At 42.6% G+C, this 18,434-nt stretch overlaps 1 protein-coding gene across 1 annotated transcript in view; it reads right to left on the bottom strand.

Moving 5' to 3' along the window:
- LOC124484962 overlaps window positions 1-18,434 on the bottom strand; it is a 47,338-nt gene that overhangs the window by 25,297 nt on the left and 3,607 nt on the right. The window contains exons 3-8 of the mRNA XM_047046127.1: window positions 18,225-18,283; window positions 17,988-18,104; window positions 17,400-17,516; window positions 16,206-16,269; window positions 15,867-16,095; window positions 14,883-15,577 (exon numbers count right to left, since the gene is read on the bottom strand). Of these exons, the coding sequence (XP_046902083.1) occupies window positions 14,883-15,577; window positions 15,867-16,095; window positions 16,206-16,269; window positions 17,400-17,516; window positions 17,988-18,104; window positions 18,225-18,283 (1,281 nt within the window). The remainder of the gene's footprint in view (window positions 1-14,882; window positions 15,578-15,866; window positions 16,096-16,205; window positions 16,270-17,399; window positions 17,517-17,987; window positions 18,105-18,224; window positions 18,284-18,434) is intronic.

Genomic DNA, 18,434 nt, shown 5'->3' on the forward strand with positions numbered 1-18,434 from the left:
AAGGAAAGGAGAGGGAGCAGGGAAAGAGGGGAGGAGAGGGAGGATGGGAATGGGAGGAGAGGAGGGGAAGAGGGGAGGAGAGCAGAGGAGGGGAGGACAAGAGGGGAGGAAGAGATGAGAGAAAAGGAGAGGAGGACAAGAGGGGAGGGTAGGGCAGTGGAGAGGGAAGGGAGCGAGGGGTGAGGGGGAGAGGAAACACACACCAGCTACTGGGAGGAAGAGAGGAGAGAAGAACAGAGCAGGAGGAAAGGAGAGAGGAGGGGAGAGGAGAGGAGGAGAGGCAGGAGGAGAAGAGGAGAGTTAGCTAGCTACCATCTTGGAGAAAAGAACTTGCGCTGTGGGGACTGTCGGAAATATTTAAACTCACGCATCTAAATGTTGATCTTAAAAGAAAAAGAAACACTGTCTGAACATTTCTGATCCAGTCAGTAGCCTAACAGAAACAGTATGGCACAGACAGCCACAGTGATCCTACTGTATGTGTATCACCGAGGGGCATCATATCTTTCATGATGAACGCTATTACTGCTTGAGTCATTTCGATCAATGATCCTGTCGGGTGTTATTTGTCTTATTTGACACACTGGTGTTCAGCATTTTAACTATGCATCGTACATGGCTTTGTGGTGTTTTTTAGGGCTGAAATGCGGTTGTTGGTGTTGCCCCGTGAGGGAGCAACGTTAGCCAGGAAGGTTTTGCACCATACCTGACACTTGCAGTATCTTTTTTAAAGGCAAAATTGGCAAAGTGTCTGTAGTGTCAGGTTCTGTGGAGCCTAAGGCCATCGTACAGGTCAAGGTAAAGTGTAACGTGCTCCAAAGTAAAATTGCAGCCTTTGTGATTACAAAATCTCGTTTTGTCACATTGCGATATAATCGCAATTAATTGTTCAGCCCCACCTCTCTCTCTCTCTCTCTGTCTGGAGTGGAGTGGAGAAGATAAGAGGAAAAGAAAGGAGACGTGAGGGGAAGGGAGGAGGGGAGAGGAGAGGGGAAGGAGGGTGAAGGGAGGTGACATAGCATACACAGATGTACACACAGTATTGATGTGGGTAATTGTGTTAAATTACTACTTCTAAAAGGAGTGTTTACAGTGTCTGTGTGTCCATTTGACAGTGTCCATGTCACTAATAGTATCGTCTCTTCTATGACCTTGTGTACTAGAACCAAGTAGCAGTCAATACTCACGTCTCCTAGGGCCAGGTTTGATCCTACACTCTCCACCATGATCCACACTGTAGGGATAAGCAGAGGAATGATGAAAATACACTTGTTGATAAGTGACATAGCAACTGACTTTCTAAGTAAACATGTTGTTTCTCTCTTATCATCAGAGGTGTATTCCAGAAAGCAGGTTTTACAAACTCTGAGCCTAACCCTGAACTCTGACTTGATGAACCCTGAGATGGGAAGCTCAGAGTTATCGCTTCCAGAACAGCTGATCTGAGTTCAATTGTAATTCACTGGAATTAGAAATGATCATGCGTGCCGGCGAGTATGAAGACATTTTCTGAAAGCAAAAAACAACTGCAACAGCAAAAGAGAGGCACTTGGTCATTCAGTACTTTTCATTGCAGCAGTGTTTCCCACACAGACTAATTTGTGGCGGTACACTTTCGTTAATATTATTATTTGTTTTAAGGTATTTAAAACAGGCAGCGTATTCGTTCAGCTGCATATCCTTTCCCTGCTCTCCCTCCGTCTCTCTGTCACTCACGCGTCTCTCTCACACACACACACGCAGTCACAATGTCAGCACACGTTAGCAACGACACATAGACACGCCGTTCTAGTAAGACAGACAGCGTTATCAGCGAGCCTTCAGCATTAGTACCGTAGCTAGTCTAGGAAAGGTTGAGGCTACTTTTCGCTAGGTACCTAAGAACATTTCTTTATCTGCTAGACAAGTGGGTTCCCATTCTTCTTTTGGTGAGCTGTCTCACGAGCCCTACTTACCCGGAGTCATGGAGCCGACCAGCTAAATAGTTCTTTAGAACTAGCGTTGCTACCTGCATATATGCAGAAATAGTTTACAATATTTTCAGGCTTCAACCAGTGCTGCTCAAGCAGAAAGACAGGGTCAGGGAGAGAAAGAGATAGATGCGTTAGGCATTGAAGAAAGAGTAGGAGAGGATGACAGCATCCATCATGCTGCTGTGAGAGAGCCAGCTGAAGCAACAGGTGAGGTGGACAAACAGATGTAGAAACAGGCAGGTAAGAAAGCAGGTCTCAGGACAAGGGAACTCATTTCTAGTCTTTGGTTTCTGGCAGATAGGACTTGAATGGGGTGTGAATTTTGTATAGGGTGTTAAATGTGTGGATTTGGGGTTGGGCGTGTGGATTTTGTGAAGGTGTGAATAATTTTTTATTCATATTAAATATAATAAAGTTATGTGTAACTAATTATTAACAAAGAAATTATTTGTCTGACAGTTGCTTCAGGCTCAGCATCTCAGGGTTTAAAAACTGTGTTTTCATTAAACCCGCTCTCTGGAAAAGACCCTTGGAAATACAATTATGATTGTGGCTACAATCATAGTTGAACCATATTGTAGATTGTGAAGTAAACATGCAGTTTTTAATTGTATCATCATGAAATGCAAGGCCTATTAACGTAGTTTGATATATGTTCAGTGTTAAGCAACATTACACAAAGAGGTATATAAAAAACAAACATCTCCTTACTTGAGTTTCTCCAGTCTGCAGTGTGGATCCTCCAGTCCAGCAGAGAGCAGCTTCAATCCTTTTTCTCCTGGATGATTGTAGCTCAGGTCCAGTTCCCTCAGGTGGAAGGGGTTGGATCTCAGAGCTGAGGCCAGAGAAGCACAGCCTTCCTCTGTGACCAGACAGCCTGACAGCCTGTAGAAAGATGATCAATGTTGTGACAGAATCCATCTTTCAGTCTTCTTCTTTCAGTCATCTTTCAAGCATTCAGTTTCTCTGACCCGTCCGCTTTGAATGCCCTTCAATCAGGGAATTCCAACTTAACTTAAAACTTAAAATTGCAAACCTTCTTCCTCTAAAAACATTCCGCTCTATTAAAAAAAAAAAAAGACAAAGGAGATCTTTTGAACAGTGCCTATGCTCTTAAATTGTTACTGTATCGATAACTTCTGCACTTTATTTTTGTCACTCTTAAGATTTTAAATGTTGTTTTGTCGGGGACAGGCATACCGGGGTGGTGGTTCCCCTCTTTAAAAAGGGGGACCGGAGGGTGTGCTCCAACTTTAGGGGGATCACACTCCTCAGCCTCCCTGGGAAAGTCTATTCAGGGGTTCTATTCAGGCTCTATACCCTCCGCAGAGTCCTGGAGGGTACATGGGAGTTCGCCCAACCAGTCTACACATGTTTTGTGGATTTGGAAAAGGCGTTTGACCGTGTCCCTCGGGGGCTCATGTGGGGGGTGCTCCGAGAGTACGGGGTACCGGATTTCCTGATCGGGGCTGTCCGGTCCCTGTACGACCGGTGCCAGAGTTTGGTCCGCATTGCCGGTAGTAAGTCGAACTTGTTTCCGGTGAGGGTTGGACTCCGCCAGGGCTGCCCTTTGTCACAGATTCTGTTCATTACTTATATGGACAGAATTTCTAGGCGCAGCCAAGGCGTTGAGGGGGTCCGGTTTGGTGACCTCAGGATCGGGTCGCTAGCCAATTCCCTGGCCTGAATATGTCCACTATTTAAACAGTTGTCATATTCCAAAGGAAGAAATCTTAGTGCATCTAAACCAGCCAAGATAAATTAGAGTAGGCTATAGGGAAGGGAATTGCACATTTGTGTGCCAGATAATATTTCCCCAAAAATTCCCCCTTTAAATACAATACATCATGACAGTTTTTATGATTGAATGGTCACTAATTATCACAAGTCACATGTTTTTGTATTCCACAAAATCTGGCTGCTATCCCAAATCAAGGGACATTGTCGTCACCTGCCCTGGTATGATTGACGGACATTGGTAACCCTGAAGTTCAACGTGCAGGGAGAGTGCGTATGGGCAGCATCAATCACGCTTTATTGATGCTATATAAGCCGTATTGGGAAACAGCTAATATAATGGGGTTGTTCGACTGAATGCTACAATCTTACAACAATATATGATAGATCGTGCCGTCGGCATACAACCTTTCCTGCATTACGCCAATGAGGTCTTTTGCTTAATAAACAACTAAACGGCAAATAAGGACTGGAAAATCTGATAAATTTTGCCTGCGTAAGATTACTCCTAAACTACCTGTGTATAATGGCAACAATATAGACGTGTTGGAAAACTAGAAAATTGCCATTACAGTACACTAACTACAGAGATCCTCCCTACCCAGATGTTACATTTGTCTCTATCTTTGAATTTTCTGAGCAGATATACATCGCTGGTTCCGACGCCATCAGTTAACGTTGTTCTTTTTAGCAACATGGCTAACTGATCCAGAGATGGAGATCACATGACAGAGCATGCAAACACGTCATGCTATTGGACAATATTATCATAGTCAAATAACACCAAGTTCTTCTGAAAAATCTAGGGTAATTAAATGGAGGTGAAATTAACCTATTGTATGCAAAAAAATATATATATATTTTTAAATAACAGAGAATGCTTATCAGTATGTATTTAATTATGTTAGGTCATTAGATAACCATATTCTGCTCCAAAGAGCAACATAACTGCCTGTTGGCTCTGCACTCCATCCTGAGAGAAGAGGAGCTGCTATATTCAGGTGCTGTTCATGGATAACGGTTAATCATTTAACCCCATCATGCCTATGTCTTTCTGTATTTCAACATTTTATATTCTTGCTAAATATATATATATATGTATATTATAGTTTAAAGTTGTAACATTCTTGTCTGCATTTTGTTCTCCTTTTGACACTTAAGACTAAATATACTTATATAAGTACGTGTTACATGCTGAATAGCTGCAGCACGTATCCTAAGTTTGTTTGGTGCGTACTTTGTGCACGTCTCCCTGGCCCTTAAATGTACAACAATATGATGAATAGTATATCTTAACCCTTGTGTTGTCATAAGGGTCAAAGAAGACTGCAGTTTTACTTAATAGCAGACAAAACTCCCAAATCTGTTTTTTTCCCCATCACAACAACCACAAAGACACACTTCCACAAGGGAAACTGATAATGTGTGCTACTGATTTAGATTACAGAGTCTATAAAGGTGCTGCAGATGATATTCCCTCCAGTTCTCTCTTTGATGAAGCCATGAGTGAAACTCTGTTGTCTAAATCAACCAGACAAATACATTATGTGATTATAACTTTACTAATGTCTCATGTAAAACATAAATACAGACCTCAGTGTGTCCAGTTTGCAGAGTGGATATCCCAGTCCAGCAGAGAGCAGCTTCATGCCGGCATCCTTCAGATCATTGTTACTTAGATCCAGTTGACTCAGGAAGGAGGTTGACTTCAAAGCTGAGCTCAGAGAAGCACATCCTTCCTCTGTGATGTGACAGCCTGACAGCCTGTAGAAGGTTATCATGATATGGATTACAAACACTACTATCTTCTAAGGTAGAAATAAAGAAAATCTGTCTGATCATTTCCTATGGGTGTTGTGGTGAGTTACTGTTGCAAGCTGAAAACAACAGGTGGACAAGTTGTTCTCATATAGAGCTTCTCTCCTTTGGAACAGACTTCATGTTTCAATCAGGGAGGCTGGCACTGTCTAGGTGTTCAGGGTTACATCGAGAACATTGAGTTGGAACTCTGATTATCTGTGTTCAACAGCCATTTGCACATGTTATTTTCACATGGTTGAAAGTGATGGTTTGGGGGCTCTTCTGCTGGATCCAGAGTCAGCGACTTCCACAGAGTGAGTGGCACCCTGAACCAAAACTGCTACCACAGCATTTTGCAGCATTTCAACCATCAACTTCCTGGTTTCCTGACGACATACCGCATGACGACATACCGCATGACGACATACCGCATGACGACATACCGCATGACGACATACCGCATGACGACATACCGCATGACGACATACCGCGCACCTGAGCTGCTCCAAACCTTTCCCAAAAGTTTTTTCTTGTTAACCGATATATATTACTTCATTTATTCATTTACTTTGTCGTTACCGATTTAATCTATACACCTACTGTCTTATTTATAGGTTTACTTGGCACGGCTTTTTTCCTTGGAGCTCGACGCTACTGTTCCTGTTGAACTAGCCAATTCAACGCTCTTCACGAATTATCTTGGCTGGCTTAAACTATTAACGTAAGTTAACTATAATGTCTCACACCCACTCACATTGTCCCACATGTGCCATTTTGTTCGAAAAGTTGACTCTGTTAGAGAGTCGCATCCAGTCGCTTGAGGAAGAACATATGCTAGTAACTTTAGATGCGACTGGCGCAACATCACAGACAGGGATTCCTAGCGTGAGGGAGGACTCAAGATTAGCCCCACTGGTTTCACCTTTGCAGCATGGTGGGAGTGGGACTCCTCAGACGTTGGTGATCGGTGACTCCATCACTCGTAACATTAGATTGGAGCAACCAGCGACAGTTTACTGTGTACCTGGGGCCAGAGCTACCGACATAGAAGCTAATCTTAGGGTGCTGGCTAGCACTAGGGCTAAGGCACATGGCTCACGCACTGATGATAGGTATGAGAATATTGTCATTCATGTCAGCACCAATGATGTTAGGCTGAGGCAGTCAGAGGTCACAAAGGTTAATATAGCTCGGGCATGTGACCTTGCTCAAAAGATGAGTCGGCATCGAGTAATAGTCTCTGGCCCACTACCTGCTAGGGGGACTGACGAGATCTACAGCAGGCTTGTCTCTCTCAACCGCTGGTTGGCTCGCTTTTGCCCAGAACAGGGTTTAGGATTTGTAGATAATTGGTCTCGTTTCTGGGCCAAACCTGGCTGGTTGAAAAGTGACGGGCTCCATCCTAGCTGGAGAGGTGCTTTTCTTTTGTCTAGGAATATTGAAGCTATTCTAAAGCAGACCTGACACTCACTAGAACAAGCCGGGCCACAGTCTCTTAGAGAGTCTGATAGGTATGTTGATAGGCATGTTGTGAGCTGTTGGGGCCCCGATAGCTCAGCTTGTAGTGTAGCCAGGTGGTTGTTGGTTGTCAACAACCACCTGGTGGTTGCTGATGTCGTTTTTCCCATTGAGACAGTGTTGGTCCCCGCCCTTTTTCCAAATTCCGGCCCTCAATTATTAGGAATTATACCAATTTAATATGTATTCAGCCTTGCTCACCCGTTGCTCTTCCTACTAAGTTTCCTGATAACAGTGCCACCTTTCCAGAAGTATTATCTACGTCTAAAGCTGCCAAAAACCCATACTGGAATGTTGGGCTCCTAAACATCAGATCTCTATCCACAAAGGCCGTTTTGATTAATGATCTGATGTCTGAATGCAGCCTGGACCTGATTGGTCTCACCGAAACCTTGCTAAAACCTGACGAATATTTCTCCCTGAATGAAGCATCGCCTCCGGATTTTGCGTACTCACACATCCCTCGTGTTTCAAAGACAGGTGGTGGTGTTGCTATGACATATAAAGCTAGCTTCAACCTCAGCCTAAAATCTGTAAATACCTTTAAATCATTTGAGATAATTTGCATGAAACCACCAACTACTAAAGGACTAATTCTACTACTGTTGCCCCCCCTCCCTCATTTTGTATAGTTGCTCTATACCGGCCCCCTGGCCCGTATTCCCTCTTCCTAGAGGAATTTGCTGATTTTAGTGCTGATCTTGTGACATATACTGACAATATCTTAATTATGGGTGTTTTTAACTTTCACGTGGATGACCCAAAAGATCCTCTAAGTAAAAGCCTTTACTGCTCTAATGGATTCCACAGGTCTCACTCAGGTGGTTTCCAAACCTACCCATCTTCACTCGCATACATTAGATTTAGTTCTCACGCGGGGAATCAAGATTAGTGATGTCATTGTCCATCCCCACAATCCTATATTATCAGACCACTGCCTGGTAACCTTTAAAATGGATCTCTGCCAGAGCCTTGGAGGCACCCAGAATTTCTATTAGCCGCTGCTTAACCCCAAACACAGCTCTGGAACTGGCTAGTATTCTACCCGCTGCACTAGAAGCACTTGACGTCCCAAATAAATCATTAAATGCTAAAACAAGGGATCTGAATTTGGTTCTTCAGCAATCCCTATATTCTGTTGCCCAACTCAAACCAAGGAAAAGAAAAGACAAGAAACTAGCTCCATGGTATTCAGAGGAAACCTGCACTCTCAAGAGGTCCACTAGAAAATTTGAGCATAAGTGGCGTACTACTAAATTGGAGGTTTTCCGCCTGGCCTGGAAGGACAGCCAAATGGAGTACAAGCTAGTCCTCATCAGGTACAGATCAGAATATTTCTCTAAGTTGATTAGTAAGAACAAACACAACACTAAGTTCCTTTTTGATACTGTTGCAAAACTCACTAAGAAAAGTACACTCTGTGTTAGTTCAGATCTCTCTCCCAATGATTTCTTAGATTTCTTTGACCAAAAAATCTATGCAATAAGGGACAAACTACAGACTAGTCCTGGAGGAGTGGCCATCAACACTGATTTTCCCTCTGTACCCAGCATGCTTCATGTTGAGGCTCTCACTCACTTTAACCCTATTTCTATGGAAGCGTTCATCAAGCTGATAGATTCCTCGAAACCCACGAGTTGCCTTGCCAACTTCAAATGTCTTACTTTTCTTAGTGACCCCAACATTCGTAAAATGTTAAAAATAATTAACATCACAACAACCACAAAGACACACTTCCACAAGGGAAACTGATAATGTGTGCTACTGATTTAGATTACAGAGTCTATAAAGGTGCTGCAGATGATATTCCCTCCAGTTCTCTCTTTGATGAAGCCATGAGTGAAACTCTGTTGTCTAAATCAACCAGACAAATACATCATGTGATTATAACTTTACTAATGTCTCATGTAAAACATAAATACAGACCTCAGTGTGTCCAGTTTGCAGAGTGGATATCCCAGTCCAGCAGAGAGCAGCTTCATGCCGGCATCCTTCAGATCATTGTTACTTAGATCCAGTTGACTCAGGAAGGAGGTTGACTTCAGAGCTGAGCTCAGTGAAGCACAGCCTTCCTCTGTGATGTGACAGCCTGACAGCCTGTAGAAGGTAATCATGATATGGATTACAAACACTACTATCTTCTGGAGGTAGAAATAAAGAAAATCTGTCTGATCATTTCCTATGGATGTTGTGGTGAGTTACTGTTGCAAGCTGAAAACAACAAGGGGACAAGGTGTTCTCATATAGAGCTTCTCTCCTCTGGAACAGACTTCATGTTTCAATCAGGGAGGCTGGCACTGTCTAGGTGTTCAGGGTTACATCGAGAACACTGAGTTGGAACTCTGATTATCTGTGTTCAACAGCCATTTGCACATGTTATTTTCACATGGTTGAAAGTGATGGTTTGGGGGCTCTTCTGCTGGATCCAGAGTCAGCGACTTCCACAGAGTGAGTGGCACCCTGAACCAAAACTGCTACCACAGCATTTTGCAGCATTTCAACCATCAACTGAGACTTGCTTACTTCGACCGGTGTTAAACTGTGCTTGAAGCTGTTGTCCTGTGAGCCGCCTATCACACAAGCTGTTGAATCTCAGTCTTGTCTTGTGATTCTGTTGTGGCTTTGGGTCTGCCAGACCTCTTCCTGTCAGAGTTTCCTCCAGTTTCCAGGTGCCTTTTGATGGTGTAGGAAACTGGACTCACTGACACCTTGGCTTTCTTGGCAATTTCCATCTAAAGTAAAGACCTACACTTTTAAGGGTTATAATGGTCTGTCTTCCTTTGTTAATTGAAAACCTAAACTATTTTTTTAACCTCTGGCAGTTTACCGCTTACCTTTGTACTGTGGTGGAATTTTAGAATATAGTTACAATGTATGTGTTTTATATAGATAGATAATGTAATGAACTGGGGCTTTGTAGGATGCAAGCTCTGTAGAATGGATGTAACAGATTGTCTTAAGGTATTTATGATACCTAACTAAGAGCCAGGGGCATGGAGAAGGAGGACGTCAGCTTGAGTTCCCGTGACCTGAGGATCGGTCATAGATGGATCAGTTGATCAGGCCGACCTGACCTTTTGGCTAAGGAGATGGCCAAGTCAGACATTCTATCTGTGTTTCATTAATTATCTTCTGACTTAGAGAAGTAGCTGCTACATCAAAGGACTGTGGGACATTGGCTTGGGAGTTTATTGTCTTAGACTGTCACTGATCAGTGCTAGACAATCACAGAGACCACTGCATTGATTGATTAGAACCATCTGTTCTAAGTTTGTATAAGGCTGGGTTTTATGGTTGTTCTTCACCTCTCTCTCGAACGATCTGTAGGTTACCGCTTGCATGTCCTTTGCTATGACGGGTCCAGAGTACTCTGTTAATCTTAAGTTTGTACAAACTAAATAAATGTTATTGAAACTGCCATTCTTGAGTCTTCGTCATTCTTGTCTAAATCAACCATACAAATATATCATGTGATTATAACTTTACTAATGTCTCATGTAGAACATAAATACAGACCTCAGTGTCTCCAGTTTGCAGAGTGGATTCCCCAGTCCAGCAGAAAGCAGCGTCATGCCGGCATCCTTCAGATCATTGTTACGTAGATCCAGTTGTCTCAGGAAGCAAGTTGACTTCAGAGCTGAGCTCAGAGAAGCACATCCTTCCTTTTTGATGTGACAGCCTGACAGCCTGTAGAATGTAATCATGATATGGATAACTAACACTACTATCTTCTATAGGTAGAAATAAAGAAAATCAGTCTGATCATTTCCTATGGGTGTTGTGGTGAGTTACTGTTGCAAGCTGAAACCAACAGGGGGACAAGGTGTTCTCATATAGAGCTTCTCTCCTCTGGAACAGACTTCATGTTTCAATCAGGGAGGCTTGCACTGTGTAGGTGTTCAGTGTTACATCAAGAGCACTGAATTGGAACTCTGATTATCTGTGTTCAACAGCCATTTGTACATTTTATTTCCATCTCTACTCTTGATGCATGATTATGCTTTGCTTATTGTCTGCACCTCTCTTTGTCACCGACCACCTCTGGAGAAGTGGAACTCTCACTGAATTGCTCCTCCCGGGCTTTCTTAAACGTTTTAACAGAGTTTTCCTGAGTTTTTCCATGTCTTCCTTGAGGGTTTAGGTTGGTTTAGGTGCAGTTCTATGGTAGTGTGTGAAGCCCTCTGCGACACTGCTTGTAGAAAGGGCTGTACAAATAACATTTGAATTGAACACAATGACACGGTAGTCAGTAACCAATGTGAAATTTTAACCTGTCTGAGAAGCTGATGTCAATGGGCTGGATTGTACCTGTGGAATATTCTATCTCTTGTCTACTGTGTTCATTTTAGGACATCCTCAGATCTCAGACTCAATTGTCAGACTCAAACGAAAAGGCATCAAGTCTCGGACCAAACGTCGTCAGACTCAGGCGAAACGGCTTCAGTCTCAGAAAAACCTCTGTCCTTCTCAGACAAAACGCCCTCAAACTAAACGCCGTCAGAAAAACCTCTGTCATTCTCAGACAAAACGCTCTCAAACCAAACGCCATCATTCTCAGACAAAACGCTCTCAAACCAAACGCCATCATTCTTAGACAAAACGCTCTCCAACTAAACGCCATCATTCTCAGACAAAACGCCCTCAAACTAAACGCCATCATTCTCAGACAAAACGCCCTCAAACTAAACTTTGTCCGAATTTTTGCTGCTGACTAGCTTTCTGAATTAGTTAAAGTAGCTTTTAAAATGAATACCATGGTGTTGTTTCTGTTAACTGGTACAGCAAGAAAACTTACTTTTGATATAGCTAATACAAAATAGTTGTTTTCTGCAAGCTAGTTCACTCGTGTAACGTAAACCCATGTGTAGTCCTCCGGTCGCCTGAGTCTGACGACTTATGGTCTGAGACTTGACGCCTTTTCGTTTAAGTCTGACAATTGAGTCTGAGATCTGAGGATGTCCTAAAATGAACACCGTACTTGTCGTATACTAAGACATCATGTGGTCATCCTGAGGTATTTCTATTATGATTATAAGAAGAATTATCAACACTACTACCCTCTGGAGGTAGAAATAAATAATATCAGTCTGTCATTTTCCTCTCAAACACCAAGGTTTGATCAGTCAGAGGACTGTCTGTTCAGGTTGACTGACTACTTTTATCCCAAATGGAATCGTACCAAACTATTGTGTCAGAAATTGTACCTGCAGTGCACCTTTTTCTTTCCTTTAAAAAAAAGTTGAGAAGGACCATTTTGAGGGTTGAACAGAAGGGTAATATTTGCAGTGGCCTCTTAAATCTTACCCTTCTGTTCCTCACAAAATCGTCATAGTAGTACAATACACCAAGAAAGTATTACATATTATATCCAATAGCAGGTCTGTCAGTATACCACACAGCATACGTTTCTGGTTATTTCTGACACACAACCCTTGATGCAGGGATAGTGGTGTCAAGCACACGGACAACAGTACACTAGCAGAGAGATACAATACACAATGCCATATAAATCTACAATAACATGATGAATTGGTATTCTTAGTAGCAGTCTTATATATATTCCTGTCCCATCCTGTTCTGTTTCACCCATCTCATGTTTGTCTCCACCCCCTCCAGGTGTCTCCCATCTACCTTCCTACCCTCATTTATCCCTGTGTTTTCTGCACTTAAAAAGCACTTTGAGCTGCAATTCTTGTATGAAAAGTGCTATATAAATAAAGTCTTACTTACTTATTGTTTGGGGTCAGTTCTTCTTGTTTGTCAAGCCTACAGTACCAGCATGTTTTTCTCTACCTCCTTTAGTATTTTCTGCCTGGTCCTTACATCGTGCCTGCCCTGACTCTGAGTCTGCCTGCTGCCCTGTACCTGAATGACTCTGCCTTGTGGATGACAAATCTAGCCTTCCCTGAATATTCTTTGTCCGGCCCCCTTGTACCTTTAATAGACCCCAAACTTACAACCAGTGTGTGGTGTGTGATTCAGTGTGTGGTGTGATTATAACTGTGGTTGTGATATGTTGAACAGGTATGCAGACCTGAACTACAAAGAGTTTACAATAACATCCAAAAGAAAACACAAACCTGGCTGGGACTAGGCCTACATAAAACCTTTACCGGCATTTCAAATTTCGTTTAAGTTGCTTGGCAGATTTTGTTTGTGATAACGAGCCAGGCCACCTAAAGCTATGTAGCTAATGATGAATATAAAGTTATGTTATGTTTGTGTGTTTTGAGTGGTCTGGTCTTGACCCGATATCGCCCTAACTTGGTCTCGGACTTGACTCGGTATCGCCCATTCTTGGTCTTAGTCTTGACCCGGTATCGACCCCTCAAAGTGTTAGTCTTGTCTCGGTCTCGACACACCTTGGTCTTGGTTTAGGTGATCATGACTACAACACTGTCCCCTGGTTGTGTCATGTTGAACATGAATACAGACCTCAGTGTTTCCAGCTTGCAGAGTGGATTCCCCAGTCCAGCAGAGAGCAGCTTCATGCCTGAATCCCCCAGGTTGTTGTTACTCAAGTCCAGCTCTGTCAGATCTGAGGAGGGGAGAGCTGAGGCCAGCGCTTCACAGCACCGTTCTGAGAGGTTACAGTCATTCAGCCTACATAACATAAGGAGAACATGAGACATCATCAGAGTCATGTTTTGTATTATGGGAACATATGATAATCAAACACTATCACAATATGTGCTGTTGTAATATTATAATAAAAAATCTAATGCCTTATACATACAGAGCAGTTTTGGAGTTTTTGACCACTGGCAGCAGCCTCAGAAGACCTTCCTCTGATCTGGAGTATTTCTTCAGGTCAAACACGTCCATCTTCTTTTCTGAAGTCATCAACACAAATACCAGAGCTGACCACTGTGTAGATGAGAGCTTCTTCTCACTGGAGGGACTTCCTGAGCTCAGGTAGTGTTGGATCTCCTCCACCAGAGAATGGTCATTCAATTCATTCAGACAGTGGAACAGATTTGTGCATCTCTCTGGAGAGATATTCTTTCTGATATTCTCCTTGATGTACTTGACTGTTTTCTCATGGCTCTGCGTGTTGCCTCTTGTCTGAGTCAGTAGGCCTCGTAAGTCAGTCTGGTTGGACTCCATTGAGAGGCCCAAGAGGAAGCGGAGGAAAAGGTCCATGTGTCCATTCTTACTCTGCAAGGCCTTGTCCACAGCACTCTTGTAGAATCGGACTTCTGGTTTCTCTCTGAAAAGAGCCAACACTTTTTTGGAGCTGGAAGCTGATTGAGTCTCAGACATCAGATTCTCATCGTTGTTGATGAATGACAGAAACACAAACACAGCAGCCAGAAACTCCTGAAAGCTCAGATGGACAAAGCAGAACACTTTCTCCTGAAAGACTTTACCATCCTGCCTGAAGATCTGTGTGAACACTCCTGAGTGCACTGAGGCATCATGGACATCAATTCCACACTCTGTCAGGTCTTTCTCATAGAAAATCAGGTTGCCTTTCTCCAGCTGGTGGAAGGCCAGTTTTCCCAGTGACAGAATACTCTGAATGCTCTCTTTATCCCAGTGTGGATCGGTCTCTGTTTTCCCAGCATACTTCACTTTCTTCTGTTTGGTCTGTAACACCAGGAAGGTTGTGTACATCTCAGTCAGGGTCTTGGGCATCTTCTCTTTCTTCTCTGTTCTCAGCATGTGTTCAAGGACAGTAACAGTAATCCAAGAGAAGACTGGTATGTGGCACATGATGTAGAGGATCCTTGATGTCTTGATGTGTGAGATGATTCTCCTGGCCAGGATCTCATCACTGCATCTCTTCATGATGTACTCATCCTTCTGTGGGTCATTGAACCCTCGTACCTCCGTCACCAGATCAACACACTCAGAAGGGATCTGATTGGCTGCTGCAGGTCGAGTGGTGATCCAGATGAGAGCAGAGGGAAGCAGCTTTCCTCTGATCAGGTTGGTCAGCAGCACATCCACTGAGGTGGACTCTGTGACATCACACCAGCTCTTGTTCTTTTTGAAGGCTAAGGGCAGTCGACACTCATCCAGACCGTCAAAGACAAACAGAACGTTGTACTTGTCGTAGTTGGAGATTCCTGATTCTCTGGTTTCCGAGAAGAAGTGATGGACAAGTTCCATCAGACTGAACTCTTCTCCATCCAACAAATTCAGCTCTCGAAACGGAAAAGGAAAGATGAACTGGATTTCCTGATTGGCTAGTCCCTCAGCCCAATCTGTGATGAACTTCTGCACAGAGACAGTTTTTCCGATGCCAGCAACTCCTTTTGTCAGAACAATTCTGATATGTGTATCTCGTCCAGCTGAGGGTTTAAAGATGTTGTTGCATGTGATGGCTGTTTCTGTTCTTGCTGACTTCCTGGATGCTATCTCAATCTGTCTCACCTCATGTTCTTTATTGATCTCTCCACTCTCACCCTCTGTGATGTAGAGATCTGTGTAGATCTTATTGAGAAGAGTTGGGTTTCCTTGTTCAACTATGCCCTCGAACACAGTTTCAAACTTCTTCCTTAGTTCAGATTTGAGTTTCTGTCGACAAATCTCAGCACGCTTGTCTAAACAAAGAACACATGTTAAGAGTGTTTTTTTATTAAACGTAGTTTTGATTATTCACAGAATATGAACTGACAATGTTTCCTCTATATTCAATTCAAAACCTATTTCAAATCTATGATCATTTATCAGGTACACAATAATGAAACAGTTTAGTATACTCACACATAGTACAAGGTCATAGGAAGATCTACACAACATTGTGCTACTCTGAATCTCATAACTTTCTTTATCTAACATTCATCATATACCATCAATCAGTCAACTCAGACTAAATATGGAGTCTCTTACTTTTCTCCAGAGTGTCAGCCAGCTCCTTCTGGTTCATGTTCCTCAGGACGTGCAGTGTGATCTTCAGAGCTCCCTCTCTGGCACTGCTCTCCTGCTTCTGATATTCAGGGTCCACCACTTCCTGGTCCTCCCTCTGACTCTCTAAGCCTTCTGAGAAATCTGAACTCAGAATCCTCTTCATCCTCTTCAGCTCTTCCTTCACAAACTTGATGACAGTTTCCTCAAGCACCTGAAACAGAGAGGGAAGATATCAGATGAACCAGGAACTCTATACACAGTAGAACAATATGATACAAATGATTCTGTCTTGTTTTTACTTTAGATTAACACAAAACTCACTGTGAATATGGAGGACAAGTCCTCATGGTGACTCTGGTCTGACTCAGACTCCTCCTGTTGATCTCTGAGGACAAGAGATTACATTACTTAAACACATGAACCACATGTACAAGGGCTGATAATCTACTAAAGAGTGTATCATACATACTAATTACTTCATCAATATTGTAGTTAAATTACTTTTGTAATTACTCTGTCTGAAAAGCAATTTAATTACTCAATAAGTAATGTAATGCATTACTTCTTACAATCCCTAAAAACCTTGACTGGATAGACAACAGAAAGGAAAGTCTTTCAATAATTAAATACACAAGTCAAACTTGGAACAGTTTAGCCTTTTAGCTTTTAAAACATAGCCTACTAGTACTTAACATTTTAGTAACACTTGTAACCTGTAACCAAATGTAACCTTCTTTCATCTTTAGTTACCAAACAATATGAGCATAACACAAAAGCTTAACTTTATGTTTAACATGACATCACAGGATTCTACAGTACGCAGCAGTAGCGTCTCCTCCTGCAATCTAGTTTGCAATATTTTTTTTAAGCTCACCTTAAGACACTTTCTGCACTGGCGATGTAAAATCAAGTTTTGCCTGCTTAATAGGTGTTGCTGAGATGTTATCTGTCGATGCCAAAGTAAATTCCTAGTCTGTGCAAACTTTCATGATGAACATGGATCACTCAAAACTGTTCGTCGATGCTGCCTTGAGAGGTGCTTAAGTAGGTTGTGCTAGCCGCAGCCGCATATCGTTTTTTCTCCCCAGGACATAGCTTGCACTTGACATTAATGTTTTTTTTAACCTGTGACAAAAAGGTAAAATACTTGGAATATTTCCATTTAGTAAAACAGCTAGAGCTACTTGCTGCAGCCGAGTCCGAAATCTTCCACTTCAAACAGCTAGATCCCGCGCTTATGCAGCAAAAACTCGCATCTCCCGTGCAACTGCACTACAGCTAACAATTTTAAAGAGGCACCCTTCACTTTTACCCTAAAACGATACATTTAGATTTTAATTCAATATTGATTTATACAGAACTGTTTGACTCATTTACAGTATGTAACGCAAGTACATTACAAGTAACTGTAATTAAATTACCTAAAAATGAACAGTAATCCCTTACTTTACTTTTTCAGTGGATAAGTAATTTAATTACAGTAACGCGTTACACCCAACACTGGTCAGTACATACCCTTTCCCATTAGAAGGTCCTCCTCCATCACTGAACACGATAGGTTGATTCATAGACCAGTCACTCTTCATGGACACACAGCTGGGTACAGGTGAGGCTGGTCTCTGCTGGCTCATACTGTCAACAAACACAACAAAGTGTCTTACAAACATAAATCACTAAAGTAGACACCACAGATATATCATACTGTCCAACATGTGTTGCTGCAGTCATTCATCAGTAGGGTCAGATCCAGGCTTGAATATTGTTGGTCAACATGAATGAGTCAGACAGGCAGGTTTCCAGACCTGTTGTTACTCTGTATCTCTCACTGTGAACCTTTACCACATGGTCTGTATGTCAGCCAGGCTGGCAGTCAGCAGCTCTAACCCTGTGTTTAGTAGGGATGTGATGAGGGGTACTTTAGTATCTACAGTCAGCAGCTCTAACCCTGTGTTTTAGTAGGGATGTGATGAGGGGTACTTTAGTATCTACAGTCAGCAGCTCTAACCCTGTGTTTTAGTAGGGATGTGATGAGGGATACTTTAGTTTCTACAGTCAGCAGCTCTAACCCTGTTTTAGGGTTAACCAGCAGAGGTCACTACATACCCTTTCTCAGTAGAAGGCCCTCCTCCATCACTGAACATGATAGGTGCTTCCATAGACTTGTCACTCTTCATGGACACACAGCTGGGTACAGGTGAGGCTGGTCTCTGTTGGATTGGGCTTCAACACAGAGACAGACCTTCAGTCTCTCATTTATTCTGACTAATGATGATGTCATAATCTCACTGCTGAGTTCTGAGATGGAGAACAGTCATGAACAGGTCTGGATTCTCATCTTACCTCCTAGCTTTGGTGTCCATGTCATGTTCCCCAGAGAGACTCGTTTTAGCGACAGCCCTCTGAAACACAGTAATGATTCATAAATTAATAATCATTGATAATAGGGAGACAGGGGCAAGTTGTCACAGGATCAAGTTGGAATACTGCTGTCAGACTGAGGTTTGATCTCAAAAGTTCAGAGAATAATTTATCTTTATCATTAGAGGCTAT

Source organism: Hypomesus transpacificus, chromosome 23 (assembly GCF_021917145.1).
Source record: "Hypomesus transpacificus isolate Combined female chromosome 23, fHypTra1, whole genome shotgun sequence".
NCBI lineage: Eukaryota > Metazoa > Chordata > Actinopteri > Osmeriformes > Osmeridae > Hypomesus > Hypomesus transpacificus.